Source organism: Chiloscyllium plagiosum, unplaced genomic scaffold (genome assembly GCF_037043375.1).
Source record: "Chiloscyllium plagiosum isolate Xiang-an unplaced genomic scaffold, Cpla_swu_hap1 HiC_scaffold_42, whole genome shotgun sequence".
Classification (NCBI taxonomy): Eukaryota; Metazoa; Chordata; class Chondrichthyes; order Orectolobiformes; family Hemiscylliidae; genus Chiloscyllium; species Chiloscyllium plagiosum.
Genome location: NW_028270180.1, coordinates 5,527,993 through 5,545,002, shown reverse-complemented (window position 1 = coordinate 5,545,002; position 17,010 = coordinate 5,527,993). Strand labels below are relative to the sequence as shown.

At 41.0% G+C, this 17,010-nt stretch overlaps 1 protein-coding gene across 4 annotated transcripts in view; it reads left to right on the top strand.

Annotated features, from left to right (window-relative positions):
- tubgcp4 (tubulin gamma complex component 4) overlaps positions 1-17,010 on the top strand; it is a 48,570-nt gene that overhangs the window by 10,732 nt on the left and 20,828 nt on the right. For 3 of the 4 annotated variants that reach the window (XM_043680426.2, XM_043680427.2, XM_087981942.1), the window contains exons 4-11: positions 964-1,017; positions 1,530-1,586; positions 5,304-5,383; positions 7,753-7,957; positions 11,570-11,735; positions 12,732-12,856; positions 13,590-13,640; positions 16,457-16,562. In XM_043680426.2, the coding sequence (XP_043536361.1) occupies positions 964-1,017; positions 1,530-1,586; positions 5,304-5,383; positions 7,753-7,957; positions 11,570-11,735; positions 12,732-12,856; positions 13,590-13,640; positions 16,457-16,562 (844 nt within the window). Of the gene's footprint in view, positions 1-963; positions 1,018-1,529; positions 1,587-1,811; positions 1,878-5,303; positions 5,384-7,752; positions 7,958-11,569; positions 11,736-12,731; positions 12,857-13,589; positions 13,641-16,456; positions 16,563-17,010 lie in introns of those variants that run through there. The other variant, XM_087981943.1, reaches the window with a different exon arrangement.

The following is a 17,010-nucleotide window of genomic DNA, read 5'->3' as shown; positions in this document are numbered from 1 at the left end:
TCATTCTGAGATCCCATGGTACTATTTAAAGAACAGCATAGAGATCTACCGCTGTGCTGGTCAACGCTGCTCCCTCAACCAACATCATTCTGAAAATGACAGAGAGGCAAAGACCAGCTGGTTTATCACACCCATCCCATACAGTTATGGTGTAACTGAGAATCCCCAGTGCCCCCAGCCAGCAGAAATCTCCTGAGATTCAGAGAACAAAAACCTTGGGAAATTTCTCCCTGACCTGTTACTGAGATTTAAAAAAAAAACAAACTTTAGGACTGCACGGTGACCATTTGACATGTTGCTGAATATCCTTTAGCACATAAAGCAACAGCATGCAATTAGATAGTATCTTTCCCAAGTTCACAATCTCATGACATTCCAAAATTCTTTATAGCCAGACAAGTACTTTTCATGTGTATCTGGTTGTAGCTGGGATGAACAGCAGCCAAGTTTAAATGCAGCAAGCATCCAGAAGCAGCAGAGTAATAAATAACCAAGTTTTCTGTTGTATTTTTAAACACTTTCATGGAATGTGAACATCACATTGTTAGGTCAGCACTTATTGCCCATGCCTAATTGCCCTTGATCAGAGTGGCTTGCCAGCCTATTTCAGAAGGACAATTAAGAATCAACCACATTGCTGGTTGAGTCTGGAGACATATGTAGGCCAGACTGGGTAGCGATGGCAAATTTCCTTCACGAGAATATATTAGTGAAGCAGATTATATTTTTATGACAACCTGATAGTTTCATGGTAACTATTAATAGGATTAGCCTTGTATTCTTCATTTTATTAATTGACTTTGAATTCTACCAACTGCCCTGGTGAGATTGAACGCATGCCTCCAGCGGTACAGTATTGCCATTATGCCTCTGTCTCCCTGATTGACTGCTGAAATTGACTATATGAAAGTGTTCTTTTTTTCTGAAGAATTCTAATGTTGTCTTTGCATATCTACTTTGCAGTTCTTGGCAGACCCACATCTCTCCATCTCTCATGTAAACTACTCTTTGGATCAAGTAAGTCCCTGTTGCCGCATTTTCAAATTGGCCCATTCCTGAAATGTGTCTTGAAATGTTTGCTGCATTACAATACTGAAAATGAATCAGTGAATCTCTTGATGGGAAAGCTTACAAACACAGGACAGTGGACTGTGCAATCAGGATTTTAGGAGTTAGGACTTAAGATCAGAAATAAACCATTCACCCCCTCTGGCCAGATGATAAATGAAGTTCTTAAGGATAACATGGAAGACTCGAAAGTAATGCAATTATGATTAGGGTATGCAAGTATAGAATTAATCATTATATTTACTCAATTGTACTGTTACTCCACTCACACCTTTCATTTTGTTTTTTTTGGTCGTGATCCAGAATTGTGGCTCTCCACTACAAAAAACTGGGCCGAGACTGTCTTAATCCTTAAATGATGATGGCAATAGAAGCTTTTAAGTCCTGAGACTTGCTGAGCCAAGATGTTCTGATACAATATTGCCTTCTCTTCGTTGCCTAACATTTTATTTCATTGCCAGTTTCAGCTGCTGTTCCCATCTGTTATGGTGGTAGTCGAACAAATTAAATCTCAAAAGGTAAGTGTTAGTTTTAAATGATATATTTGTGATCCAAATTACCACCCAGGCATTTACTGTTCACAGTTCAGACTGTCTGCTCTTCTCTTGCAATACTTATTCAGTGAGATCCAAGTAATATACTAATTTGATGATGCTTTCTGATTTAACTTCTCTTTCCCACCTTTGGGGTGTATAGATGAGAAATACATTAGGCACGGCTCAGTTGTAGTTTGCTCACCTTGGAGTCAGGAGGTTAAAGATGCTGACTTTAGAATGAGATGTGAAACAGAGTCCCTACCTACCTTGTCAGTGAGTGCAAAAGAGTTTGTGTGCTGTATAGATTCCAGCAGTATAAATATTTAAGATTTATCAGACTTCAGGGAAAGAAGTAGGAGATTACAAACATTCTTTTTTAAAAGAAAATTACAAATGTACCTGCAATCTTAATGGGTTAATGGTTAGTAAATATTATAAATTTTATAGAGATACCAAAAAGAAATGATGTCTGTCTACCTTGTGTTCGAGGCAGGCTTAATAACTGTTTACACCATTTGCAGAACGACAAATTAATATTCAGTTCAAGGTCAAATATTCATTACCTTTTTAATTAACCTGTTTTGTGATAGACATGTATACTTTATCAGCAAGGTTTGATATTTGTAGCTGTGCAGTTTCAGTGTTGTCTTTTTTGATCTCTTTTATCTTTTTTATTTATGTGGTTATAATAAATGGATTGTGCAATTCTTGTTTGAAGCTCTTATGTATGCTGCCTTGCTTGGTGTGCTCTTCCAGCCCCCCGCTTGTCTACTTACATTTGCTTTAGCTGTCTGGGAAATAAGCTCTGGCATTCAGTCTCTAAACTTCTCGCATCTGTCTCACTATGTCTCTTTTTTTCTCTCTCTCTCTCTCTCTCTCTCTCTCTCTCTCTCTCTCTCTCTCTCTCTCTCTCTCTCTCTCTCTCTCTCTCTCTCTCTCTCTCTCTCTCTCTCTCTCTCACACTCTCTCTCTCTCTCTCACACTCTCACTCTCACTCTCTTCCTTAAAGCCCATTCCCTGATGAAGTCCTGAATGAATATCTCCTTAAGTGCTTCAATGGCCAAGTTTTGTTTGATAGTGCCGCAGGTGGGACTTTTTGCTGTGTTGGTGGCACTATATAAATGCAAGTTATTGTCTTTTGGAAATATAATTGAATTCTGTAATCATTGGGATTTCAGGAAAGTGGGGTAAAAGACTCCTACTATGTCACCTTGAACTGTGAACGATTCTTTGTGTCACTTTGTGACTGCTGGTAGTTTATTGAACTATGTAACACTTGGAGCAAATGGCAACTATTACAGGCCTGTCGTTTGTGATGGGAGTAATTTGTAATGATTAATTAAGAGTGTCATGCAAGAAACATCGTTCACAGTCGAAAGTCACATTGACTGAAAACATTATTTTTTTTCCTGTGGCGCATTGGCATTGATGCATAAAATAAGCCTATTAATAGCATTGGGCTAATCCGCACAACAACAACTTGCATTTATATGGTACATTTAACACTCCGAGACACATCACAGGAGCATTATCAGGTCAAATTTGACATCCAGCCCTGTGACTTATTAGGACAGGTGACCAAAAGCTTGATAAATGAGATGTTGTAAGCAGCATCTTAAAGGAGGGAAGAGAGAGGGATGGTGACTTATAAGGAGGGAATTCTAGAGCCTTGGCAGCTACACAAAGAAAACCCAATGACACCAGAAGCTGTAATATAGAACACCCAATATAGCATGTAAGAAATTGGTTTTACCAGGAGTAATCTCTTTCATACGTTTGAAAATTGTGACAATATCTTATGTGGTATTGTAGCTTACTGCAGCATTCTGCATTAATATCAGAAGGTCCCAGTTATTTTGCGACGCATACCATGTCAGTGTTTGCACTCTACATAGGCTTCATCTTGCTCTCCTTCATCTCATTCTATCAGCATATCCTTCAGTTCCTCTTTCCTGACTCGATCCAAGTTCTTCTTAAATGTTATCCTTTCCTGATATGGCCAACAATTTGACTCCAGATCCACAGCACCTAGCCACTGAAATGGCTCTCACTAGCCACTCGATTCAAAGAGCAATTAGTGATGGGCAATAGATGCTAGCCCAGCCAGTGACGCTCAAATCCCAAGAATGAATTTAAAAAGAACTACTCAACTGAATCACTTCCTGTGATAGAGAGCTCCACATTCTCACCACTCTCTAGGTGAAGAGGGTTTTTCTGAATTCCCCACTGAATTTGTTGGTGACTATGTTATATTTATGAACTCTAGTTTTGATCATCCCCACAACTGTTTTTTAGAATCCCTACAATGTGGAAACAGGCCCATTGGTCCAACCAGTCCACACTGACCCTCCGAAGAGTAACCCACCCAGACCCATTCCCCTACCTAATATTTACCCCTGACTAATGCACCTAATCTACACATCCCTGAACACTTTGGGCAATTTAGCATGGCCAATTCACCTAACGCGCACATCTTTGGATTGTGGGAGGAAACCAGAGCACCCAGAGGAAACCCACGCAGACATGGGGAGAATGTGCAAACTCCACACAGACAGATGCCCGAGGTTGGAATCGAATCCAGGTCCTTGGCGCTGAGAGGCAACAGTGCTAACCACTGAGCCACCGTGACGCCCTTGGAAACACCTTCTCCATGTCTGCCTTACTAAGCCCTTGCGTGATCCGAAAGACCTCTATTTTTTCCAGCCCTCAGTCTTCTAATTTTTTCCAGCCTGGTCTGGCTTTCCTTATAGTTTTAGCTTTTCAATCCCTGGTCTGTATGAAATTATATGGTCTCAGTAAAAGCAGGATAAAAATAATGACTGCAGATGCTGAAAACCAGATTCTGGATTAGAATCTGGTGCTGGAAAAGCACAGCAGTTCAGACAGCATCCAAGGAGCAGGAAAATCGACGTTTCGGGCAAAAGCCCTTCATGAGCAATTCCTGATGAAGGGCTTTTGCCCGAAACGTCGATTTTCCTGCTGCTCAGTAAAGCAGTATTAAAGCATGTACTGCCCAGTCAGCCTCTGTGTCACTGGGCTGAAGATGGTAAAATGTAGTCAGAATACCTTTTCATGCTTGCTATGGAATCTTCATTTGTGAGTACATAAACATGGATGTTGAGTGAGGACAGGATTCAGTTATCTTATCATGTTGATACTCAAAATCTCAGCTATTGCTATGGGAAACTGTTGGTAGCTGGGTGACCCCGTAAGAGCTAGGAGGAAGGGAGAGTAGAATGATGTCTCCAGAAACTAAACGTAATCGTTTTTAGTAATGTGTTGAATTCTAAGCTGTAAATGAATGGTTACTTTTTTTTTAGATTAGATTAGATTAGATTAGATTAGATAACTTACAGTGTGGAAACAGGCCCTTCGGCCCAACAAGTCCACACCGACCCGCCGAAGCGCAACCTACCCATACATTTACCCCTTACCTAACACTACGGGCAATTTAGCATGGCCAATTCACCTGACCTGCATGTATTTTGGATTGTGGGAGGAAACCGGAGCACCTGGAGGAAACCCACGCAGACACCGGGAGAACATGCAAACTCCACACAGTCAGTCTCCTGAGGCGGGAATTGAACCCGGGTCTCTGGCGCTGTGAGGCAGCAGTGCTAACCACTGTGCCACCGTGCTGCCCGCTTTTTTCTGGAAAAGATATGTAGTGTTTCACTGTTTCTTCATTTTCCATCTTAGATTCATGGCTGTCAACTGCTGGAGACCGTTCACCAACACAGCTGTGGAGGGCTTCCACCAGTCCGCAGTGCACTGGAGAAGTAAGAAACCAGGCAGTTTATTCATACTCTGTTCCACAGGGCTTTTGTCTTTATTAGGAATATAACCTTTGGTTGAAGACATTTCTTAGTAAATTGCTCATGGTTGTACACATAAGACATAGGAGCACATGGCTGATCTGATTATGGGGATGAGGTGGGGGGGGAGGTGAGGTGAGGTGGGGTCTGGGTGAGATGCTCTTCAGAGGGTTGGCGCAGACTTGATGAGCCAAATGGCCTCTATCTGCGCTGCAGGGATTTTATGATTCCATGAATTGTCTGTATTTCTCTGCAGATTCTTTCTGTCATCTGCATCATTTGCCTTTTCACCTATTTTTTGTGTCATCTGCAAACCTGGCTCCAGTCCCATTCACTTTCCTCATGCAAATCATTAACATCATTATAAATAATTGTCACTCCTGCATTGATACTGGCATTCCACTAGTTATAGGTTGCCATCCTGAAAATGCCTCCCTTATCCCAATCTCTGCCTTCTACTAATTAGCTAATCTTTTATCCATGCTACATACAAACCTCCAATAGCATGTGCTTTTATTAAGCAGCCTAATGTGTGATACCTTACCAATTACCTTTCTGAAGATCCAAATATCTTACATCCACTGCTTCCCCTTTATCTATCCCGTTTGCTACTTTCTCAAAGAATTCCTAATAAATTTAATAAGTATGATTACCCCTTGTTGAAGCCATACTAACTCTGCTCAATCATATTGTGTATGCTATAATTCTGGGCTACTGCATTTTCTATAAGAGACCCTAATATCCTCCCAATAGCAGACACTGAGCTAACTGACCTATACTTACCAGTGTCTTCTTTCCCTTTTTTAAATAAAGGTGATGCATTGACAGTTTTCCACTCCAAATGGTAATAGTGTTGGGAGAGAGAAACTTCAGAAAGCCAGTGTTCAGAATAACCTAGTGACCAGAATCTGTAACTGCACTGTAGCACAGGAAGTTAAATAGCAAATGTTGTCATAACAATCATTTGGGAATTATGACAGAGAAATGGGACTACAAAACCATGACAGCAGGACATGCATGCCCCGCTCAGATAGGGACCAAATGTAGGCAAATGGGGCTAGTTTAATCCTGAAAACTGGGCAGCATGCTCAAGTTGGGCTGAAAGGCCTGATGCCATGCTGTAGACCTATGTGACTGTATTTAAAGATACTTGTTTTATTGATAAATTTTCTCAGCTGAAAGAAATGTTGTTAGGCATTAGTTCTGCTATTCTCATACGTTTTTATATGGTTAGGTGAATTAGTACAGATGTGTCAGAATTTTATCTCCTGCTGTCGAACACTTCACATTAAATGGATGGAGATAGTCCCAGTTTCCAGATTGTTGACAAAGCAGCCCTTTATGTGGTGTAGCATTCTTCCTGACATAACCCAGAGTCCATGTACAATCCAGCTCTCTCTCCACCATCTACTTCTTACGATTCTGCTGGGTCTAGCTTCAGTACAAGTTTGGCACCTGTTGTTTCCTCTGCTATTCAATGAGACAAAATAAAAGCTATGCTATCAGATAAGGCTATTCAAGCCACCATAGTCCCAGTGCCATTAGAACAGTCAGCCCTGTAATATTCCCCCCTCATTGCCATAGTCCAGGTTGATGTACTCCCAATTCAAGATCTGAGCTCAGTGGAAATTCCAAATGCTGTTTTGCTGAGAGTTGTTCTTGAACAGCAAGCTACTTCATCCTTGCAATGGGAAATGGAATTCCTTCCAGATTATGGGGAAAGGGAGGATATTAGGTGCCAAACTCAGCCTTTGATGATACTTTACAACTTAATGTTGCCTCATTACTATCAGTACTGCCAACAGAAACGGTTGGAAAGGACAGGAAGGACCTTGTTGCACTATTTGCCATCAGAGCAATGAACAGAAGGGATTTTAAAATTTTATAATCTAATGAAAATTCAAAGTGCATGATGTCACAAGGGTTAAAATTCGTAGGAGCAAAGCTGAGAAGTAACAGCTGAGTGATTTTGAACTCGGATACTTCAAAGCAGAGGAAAAAATGGGATCGGGATTAACACAGTTTTGAGAATTTGGGAAAAAAATTAGTTTGAAACAAAGGCAAGAATGATACGTTTCTAGACTGCCCTTTAGTATGCCGTGGAACACCCTAAAGCCTCTTGAGTACTTCTGAAGTGTAGTCACTGTTGTAATGGCATAGGAGATAGTTGCACTTACCTTGATTTTCAGTGGTTAAGAAAGCAGCACTGGAAATTTAGGAGATAAATGAAAAGGAACAAAGATCATAATATAATATCTGTTAAAATAATGAGCTAAGGGTTATTGGTAATAAATGCAAATATGTTAATGAGTTGCTGCCCTGTCCCAATGCAGGATCCTAGCGGTGTGCCACGGTGTGATGTACAAGCAGTTATCTGCATGGATGCTGCACGGGCTGTTGTTGGACAAGTATGAAGAGTTTTTTATCAAGCAAGGGCCTTCCTCTGGCAGTGTTAGCTCCCAGCCCGAGGAGGAAGATGAAGAAGATCTGGGAATCCGAGGCTTGACTGGGAAGCAGCTCCGGGAGCTTCAAGACCTGGTAAGCAGTGGAAACACCACAAATTGAAATGACTGCAATTTGTAAGGAAGTATCATATACAGGTATTCCTGAGAAGTTGTATGAGTGTACTGGATGGGCGAAAGTGAGGACTGCCGATGCTGGAAATCAGAGTCAAGATTAGAGTGGTGCTGGAAAAGTACAGCAGGTTAGGCAGCATCCTGATGAAGGGCTTTTGCCCGAAATGTCGATTTTCCTGCTCCTCAGATATTGCCTGACTTGATGTGCTTTTCCAGCAACATTCTAATCTTGACTCTGAGTGTACTAGATAACAAATGATGAGTGTACATTAGACAAGTTCATTCATTCATTACCATCTGCATTTAATGCTACATAATGTGAAGACTGTACCTTTTTGTGGTGTCTTACGATCTGTTTAGTGTGAGAAACAGAACAGAAAGGATAATAATAAAGGATTTTTTTTTAGTTCTGGGCAAGTATTTTCCAGGTCTCCCCGAAGCATTTAGAAGGATTCATGGGAGAACTCAACTGGAGCCAAAAAAATCAGTTTCCCCACAGCAGGTTAAAGTTTTGCTATCGCGTGCTCAGCACCTGTTGGAATGGTGGGGGTCAGGTGGCTCATGTGGGAGGCATTAATATAATGTGGCTCTGCTTTTCACCTTGTCTCTCAGACATCTGCAGGAGTGGTAAGCCAAGATTAAGTGGTGATCCTGGATTGTACAAATTCTTGGGGGAAAAAATTAGAATAATGAAGAAATTAAAAAGTCCAACATTATAGACCTTCATCAGTACAATTGTAGGGAAGGAAATTTTGTCTGCATGTGTTTAACTATGGTGCCCATTGGCACAGCAGGCATCAGAACTTGCCAACATTTGGTATTTTACCTGCACATGCAAATGTAATGAACTGAGAAGGAAGGAATTGTGTGGAAAAATCCACTCCACCCCGAGCCGAAGTCACCAGCTTTGTGTGTAATTTTCATTTTTTTGAAACCAGGAGTCCAGAAGTTGAGTCCTACTTGTCTTTCCAGTCGGGTTTATTGATGATAGTCTGAATGCCTGCCTAGCTTGGGTGGGCTGGTTGACCAGGTCAGGCTTCACCCTTAACGTTGTAATTGAATTGAACTGAATTAGCTTTATTGTCACATGTATTCATATTAGTAGTTAAAAGTTTACAAGTCGCTACTTACAATACCATCTTAGGTACACAGGTGCCTTGGTACAGGTTATTGAGTACAAATTCTTAAGAAAAATACAGAAGTTAAAAAGTCCAGCATTACAGACCTTCAAAAGTACAAAATAATAGTCATAAATTAGAAAAATAAATAATTTTTTGAATAACAGAGCTTCCATCATAATATAACAAAGAGGAAAAAAAAGAAATTTTGGAAAAATTTGAGGCAAAGTTGACTTGGTCCATTTCATGGCTCTAAACCCGAGCACCACCCCTCCCCCATGATTGGAATCCCAGGCCGGAGCCACCATGAGGCCAAAGAAAACACCGCATGGAGTCACAGACTGACAAAGCCACCACAAGGAGACCCAGACTGACACTGACAAAAACAGCCATTGAAACCAATGAAAAGGGCCCCAGGTTGCCTGCTGAAAGGAATCCCGGGTGTTTAACAAGTCAGATTTCATGTGATTGAGATTTCTGTTGAGTTGATCAACATAGAGAGTCTTCATTCTGTAACATTGTAAACTTCTGTTCAAAGGAGCTCTTTGATTGTAAAAGAGCGAAATAACTTAAAAAGTTTATACTCACTGAAGCTGGGAAGGGCAAGCCTCTCCAGCCTGGAATAAGATCTCCAACCCCCAACAAACCCACCCTTCCTAAAACCTCCAGATGGGGATGGAAAATTCCATCCACTGTCTTCCAGTCAATAATTTAGTAATTCTGTATAAATGTACATAGCTCCCTCTGTGTGTGACTTCAGTCAAGATACTTTGAATTCAGACAGAGCTATCCCAGCCATCAGCAAACACAATTTAAAAATATTCACATCAAGTGTTTTTGCTTCATTTTGCCTTCCTGTTGTAATAACTTGTATTTTAATTTAAACCGAACCTGTCAGTGGCACCAGCTTGGAGAAGTTATTTGACCTGACAGTGTGAAAGAGCTGAATTAATAGACACAGCTGAAGAGCCTTAGGTTAATGACCGTATCACCATTGATGTTCACTGAGCTTCCCCGGTTAGCTCAGCTGCTTCAAGCCTCTTGTCCTTATGTCACTATCTTTCACCCCGGGAGCTGACTTGGAAAGCAGCCTAAACTGTTGGGTTGGAGAGTCCATTCCATTTTCCAGGGCTAAAGAGTTTGAGCAGTATCAAGCCAATATATAGTGAGAATTGCCCAAGATTTGCCATGGAGTTGTTGTCTGTGGCTAAAATATGCTTCAGTGGGCAGTGCTTAAGACAAGGTGCCAGAGTGCAAAAGCTTTGCTTCCCTCCCATTGCTGAGAGAACAACAGTTTATATGTATCACAACTCTGAAATGCAAAAGAAAGAGAGAAGGGAAAGAGGAAAGACTTGCATTTCTATACCACCTTTCTTAACCTCCGGGCTCTCTCCAAAGTAATACAATAAGTTATGTACTCTTGTTGTGTAGTTACCATTGCAATGGTGTAGAAGAATTTGTGTTTGCTTTGACTTACGAGGGCAATGAGGGCAGGTTGAAGAGCAGCATGGCTGCAATCTATCAATTATGGCTCAGTTGGTCACATGCTTACATTTGATTTGTAACATTTTAGGTTCAAATCTCACTCCAGGGCTTGAGCACACAACCAAAGTTCCATCTGTCTGCTCAGGTGGATGTAAAATATCCTATCGCACTTTTGCAAGTAAATAAAAAATTACTTGTCACTGATGTGCTACTGTTTGTGTCTGTGGTTTGTTTGATTGCAAAGTGACAATTGCATTTTCCATATTACAAATATGACTACCCTTCAAAAACTAATACAGACATCTGGGAGCTGTGGGAAGCACTGGATAAAAACAGGATTTTCTTTTCTTTTTGGATTGGTGTAATGTGGGAAACTTGTGCACAGCAAGCTTCCAAAGGAGAAGTGTGACATTAACCAAATGATACGCTTTCCAGTGATAGGGGCTGTCTTTAGCCTTCATGGGAAATGATCTGACTGCAGTAACTGACATTACACAGGCCCACTCAACAGCACAGAATGATCCTACAAATTGCAGTGAATTATTGTGGGTCTGTTTTTGATTAGCATTATTTAAGAGGGGAATAGCTTTAGATTTGCTGGTGGATGTTAAAAGATGCCATTGGCAATATTCAAAGAGTGTACCTGATGTATACGAGGCTGTTGTGTTTGTCTATGTAACAGTTGCCTTTGGAGTATAGAATACAATAATTCAGATGTTCCAGTGTTTGAGCCCTTTTTAAGAAAAGACGGCTTTCTCCCACATTACAACAGTGACTATTCTGGAAAGTACTTCAGTATTGAGAAATGAATCACAAGGATTCAAAAGGTAGAAATGCAGTTTATTTCACTATATAGATCCTCCACAAGAGGGATGTCATGGTAATTTGATTTGTGAAGCTATTTAGTTCATTGAATAATTCGCTGCTGCTATGCAGCACCAGATACTGACGTTTTTGTCTTTTACTGATAGCGGTTAATCGAAGAGGAGAACATGTTAGCTACATCTCTGAAGCAATTTTCACTGCGAGCTGAGATGCTGCCCTCTTACATTCCTGTGAGGGTGGCAGAGAAGATCCTCTTTGTGGGAGAGTCAGTGCAGATGTTTGAGAACCAGAATGTGAATCACACCCGTGCAGGTAGGGCTCCGTGTATGGTGCGTGCCTGATTTTCAGTGGGTCAGGGTAGTGTCCATTATGCTCGCCTATCACACCAGGCTCCGAAAGGCACTGGGTTCAATGGATCCTCTGCTAGGGCAGCTGATCTCCAGCCATGCACACCATATCATCTGGGAAGCCATATTACTGTAAAATCTATCACTCTGTCTGAGCACCTGAATGTGGCCTCAGCAATGTCACTCACATCATATGGGCAACTTCAAACAATCACTCCAGTACTGTGGAGCTCGACTGAGGGGATCACAAGCAGATCACTTATTATTTTAAATAGAAAACTGCTAAGACTGGACTGCGAAACAGAAATTTTGGAAATGTGCAATGATTCTACAGCTAGTATATTAAACTCAAAAACAAAAGCTTAAGAGTTAATGAAATAACTCCACAGAGGCTGGTTTCCCGTTACTAAGTTACTCTTTATTCACACGTGGTTGACACTGGTCTGGCTCTCTCAGAGCCAACTCTGACTGAGCAGAATTCCTGACACTTCTGTTCTTACCTGTCAGCCAGGGCTCCCTGATCAGACCAGATTAACTGCCCCAATCAGGGAACTCACATTCTATGAGGCTGACCTTATTACAATTGCTACAGTTAGGAACAGGTGTATGCCATTCAGCCCCTTTTGTCTGCTCTATCAATCAATAACATGATGGCTGACCTGATTTTGGCCCCCATACGCTTTCCTGCTTACCCCTAATACATTTCAACTTGCTTGTCATCTGTCTGCCTCTTCCTGAAAAGTATTCACTGACCTACCTCCACTGCTCCCTGGGGAAGAGAATTCCACTGATGGTGAATCTGATGTACCTCATTTCCAGTGATTAACCTGACTTAAAGACATTTTCCAAAAGCTTCAAGTACCAGATAGGTTAAGTTAAATTTCAGAATTTGCAGGCGTCACTGTCAGTTCCTTACGTACCAAACCGAGTAATGTTGTACATTGTATGTGTGTCTGTGCAGGGTCCATTTTAAAGAATCAGGAGGATGCTTTTGCAGCAGAGCTGCATACACTGAAACAACAGCCCCTTTTCAATCTCGTGGATTTTGAAAATCTGATTGACAGGATCAGAAGTACAGTGGCTGAGGTAAGGGCGTAATCATCAAAGTAATTTGAGACATTTTCATGTGGGTGTTGTTGTGCACTTACCAATGTATGCACTGGTTCATGAATCTGCTAGCTTGAACTAGCCCTGATGTTTAAATGAGTAAATCCACTGTCTATACGTGATGCTAAACTCTACAGCCAGGATGGTCTCAGATCTTCTCAGTCTGTGCTGCATTAGCTGTTCACTGTGCTAACCACATTAATAGTGGGAAGAGAGCGTTTTAAATTCCATAAACTAAATAAAAGTCAAATGTGCTTACAGCTTACAACTATTGATCGACATAGCCCTGGGTCAAAACAGGGTAAAATTAGTCACAGTTAATGTTCTTCTTTTTAGTGGAGAGATCCATGTGAGAAATAGACAATATTTTTGTGGATCTTTGAAGGGGACAGAATTAGGCTTAACTTTAGTGCTGCCACAGTCACTATTTAATGGTCCTGGTTACTTGGTGTATTGGAGGGCTGCCTGTCAATGCAATACCTACAAGATCATTCCTCAGAAGGGAGTTGATGCCTTCAGGAACATTGAGTGGGGTGGGGAGAAAAGAGACTTTAGGCCTGGAGTTGGACTGAGGTGAGTTTTTTTCGGATAGCTGTCGAATTGTGTCCCTGTGTAACTTCATCAGGTGTTAGTACACTCCTGTGTTTATCTCCATTTGGATGCTTACTTGATAGCATCAAATAACCCTGTGTTTCTCTTTTTGTGTAACCAGCATCTATGGAAGTTGATGGTGGAAGAGGCAGGTCTGTTGGGACAACTTAAGGTAAGGTTGACCGGTAGTCAACATTCACTTTTTCTGTGGTTCTTAATTATATTGCTTTTAACATATCCCAAAACTTACTGGCATTTCTATCAGATCCTTTTTGCTTAGATCCATTCTTGTGTCTGCAGGCTGTAAGAGTATTGCTCATAATCAGTTAATGTGATTTATTGCAAAACAAAAAGTTTTTAAAAATTCCTTTCATGACCTCAGGACATGTCAAAGCCATCCATAGCCAATGAAATGTTTTTGAAACATGACCACTGTTGTTACATAGAAAATGCAGCAGCCAATATGCACAAAGCAGTTGATTTTGACCAGGTAATCTGTTTTAGTGATGTTGATTGAGGCCTGTTTATTGGTCCAGGACACTGGAGGGAACTCCCCTGCTTCGATTTGAAGCAGTGCCATGGGATCTCTTACCTCCGTCTTGAACAGGTATAGCTTCGGTTTATCATCCCATCCGAAATGTGGCATATCTGACAATTTCATCAGTACTACTCCAATAGTGTTGTTTTATACAATATATTTAGAAATGCTGATATAATAAGTGCAGGATTGCACTGTTTACATATCACTTAGCAGGTCTGACAGCATCTGTGGAGAGAAAGCAGGGTTAACATTTCGAAACAAGTGAGCTTTCTTCAGAACTGGGCCACTGGACTCTGAATGTTAACTCTGTTTCTCTCTCTCCAGCAATTTCTGTTTTTGTTTCAGATCTTCAGCATTTGCAGTTCTTTGTTTGACTTTAAAGTTTGGCCCATTTGAGATAATGAATTTCCATTTCTCCACGTAGCTGTTAATAGCTGGAGAGTGGGAGATATCTGAGCATGTGACACACTTGGAGCTGATGCATGTTGTTGGGACTGGCTTTGCTCTGCATTTAATTCACGCTGTAGTTTGTCTAAGAGTGCTTGATACTGACACCTGATGTCAGGAATTGGAAGTACTGAAATTGTATTGAGTTTCCCAGTACAAAGATCGCTTTTCTATATGGCAAATTCACAAAAGTTTATTAGCTTTTTTGAAAAGAGAAACTTAGATGCTTCTGGTGGAAATGTGGCGCTGCAGATTGGCTGCAGTTGAGATGTGATTATTGCCCGCAGTAGTGTCCAGTGTTTATTAACATTTGAAGTGAATAAAAAGCTTCCACTGTATTTGCATCATGCAATAGAATCGTAGAATTGCCACAGTGTGGAAGCAGGCCATTAGCCTTATCAAGTCCACAGCAGCCCTCGGAAAAGCATCCCACCCAGACATGCCCTCTATCCTATCCTTGCCACCCTGCATTTCCCATGGCTAATCCACCTAAACTGCATATCTTTGGACTGTGGGAGGAAACCAGAGCACCCAAAGGAAACCCATGCCGACACAGGGAGAATGTGCAAACTCCACACTGACAGCCTGACGATGGAATCGGACCTGGGTCCCTGGTGCTGTGAGGTAGCACAGCTAACCAGTAAACCACGGTGACACTCTGATGTTTATTTCAAGATTACCTTTGGAGTTGTCCTGATGCTGAACCTTTAGGATTATATAAATGTGACGTACTGTTGACTAGATTTTCTCCTACATAAGCTGCAAACAAGTATTTGCATACTTTGTCCTCAATAGAAACCTTTATTTTTCAGTAAAAAGTATTGAATAAGACAGTACATTGCCTTCTGCCCAACCTCAACTCAAAAGCTACTGAAACCCTCATTTATGTCTTGATCAGTTACAGACTTGATATTCCTTGTTACATTCTCCTTCATACTTGTTCCACCCCCTCATCCAGGGATCAGCTGTCCATATCCCAGTCACAGATAAGTCCTACTGACTGCTTTACCCTACTCCCTTCTCTGAAAGAGGAGAGATTTTCATTTGCAGAGCCCATTTCATAATCTAATGACGTCCTAAAATGTCTAAAAGACCCTTGCCTGTTACCTATTCTGATACCCACTGCAAATAAACAGTTGACTGTATGCATATACTCAGGTCAATCTCACAGATACAAGACAAAATAATTCCCATATTTATTTGTGCGCTTCTCTATAAGAATTTTTAACTGAAATTTAACGTATGGATGAGGATTTGTACTCAGGATAGGACTTATTGTTTATTTTGATGTACTGGAATAGTTTTCCTTATGTTATTACTCATTTGTGTGTAATTTTCTTAATGAATGAGCAATGTTCTCCAAAATGAATAATGCTTATTGATAAATACATTGAAATTGAATGAATGAATGTCCAGTCATATTGGTCAGGAGATAAACGTTGACCAGAAAAGCAGAGAGTCACCAGTCTCCTGAACACTCCAGTTGGCTACTTAATATCTACCTAAAGAGCAAATGGAGCTTTGATTTACCATTCCACCTGAAAGACAGCTCCTCTTCCAGTGCAGCGTTCCCTGGGTATCGCAGGGTGAATGTTGGCCAAGACCTAAGCTCAAGTCTCTGGAGCGAGACTTCAACTCAGATGTGATAGCGCTACCTCTGAGCCAAGATAATGTTTGAATGATTCTTTCCAATGATCTCAGGGCTATGGCACAAGCCCTGTCTTCCAGTAACTTTAAACCCTCAAGCTCTTAATACTCTTCCTCATTGTTAACCAGTAGCTACAGCCTGATGTGCTATAACTTCTGTTCTCAACATTGTAGGAGTGCTCAAAACAAATTTTACAATTGTCATTATAGAGAACACTACAGATCAATACTAAGCTATTTCCTTTACTTTCCTTGCATTTCTTCAATTGTATTGGTAAATACAAGTTAGATACTGTTGACTGGCAGATGTGGACTTCACTAAATATTCAGTTCTGTCATGGGCTGTTTTACAGATAATCAAAGATTTCTATCTGCTGGGTCGAGGGGAACTCTTTCAGGCTTTCATCGACAGTGCCCAGCATTTACTGAAGACCCCACCAACTGCTGTCACTGAACATGGTAACATGAGATTACTAATGGAAGGGAGGGAGGAGGGGTGGGAAAGCCGGTGTTGGGATCAGAATGCTGGTGTTTATCAGTATGTTTGCTAGTATTCATTTGGCAATATGTATAATAACTGTGAAAGCACAATTTCACCAGAGGTATGAAGGAGGGGAAATCTTTCTGCATTTGTTTGGGATGGAATTATGCTTTAGAAATTAATCCCTGCAGGTATTTTATCATAATAATATAATTCACATGTTAGCACTCCAGATATAACACACTGCAGATTCCTTCTCCTCATTTTGCTCTTTTAAGTCTCAGCTCAGTAGATTTCTGCCAGTTAGAAATATTAAGAGATGAAGAGGTTGGAAATAGGAGCAAATCAGCATGAATGGGGGAAGGGACATGTGGGTGCAAGGGGGAGAGGGGCATGAATTTGAGACCTCTTAGACTTTCTTTTTCT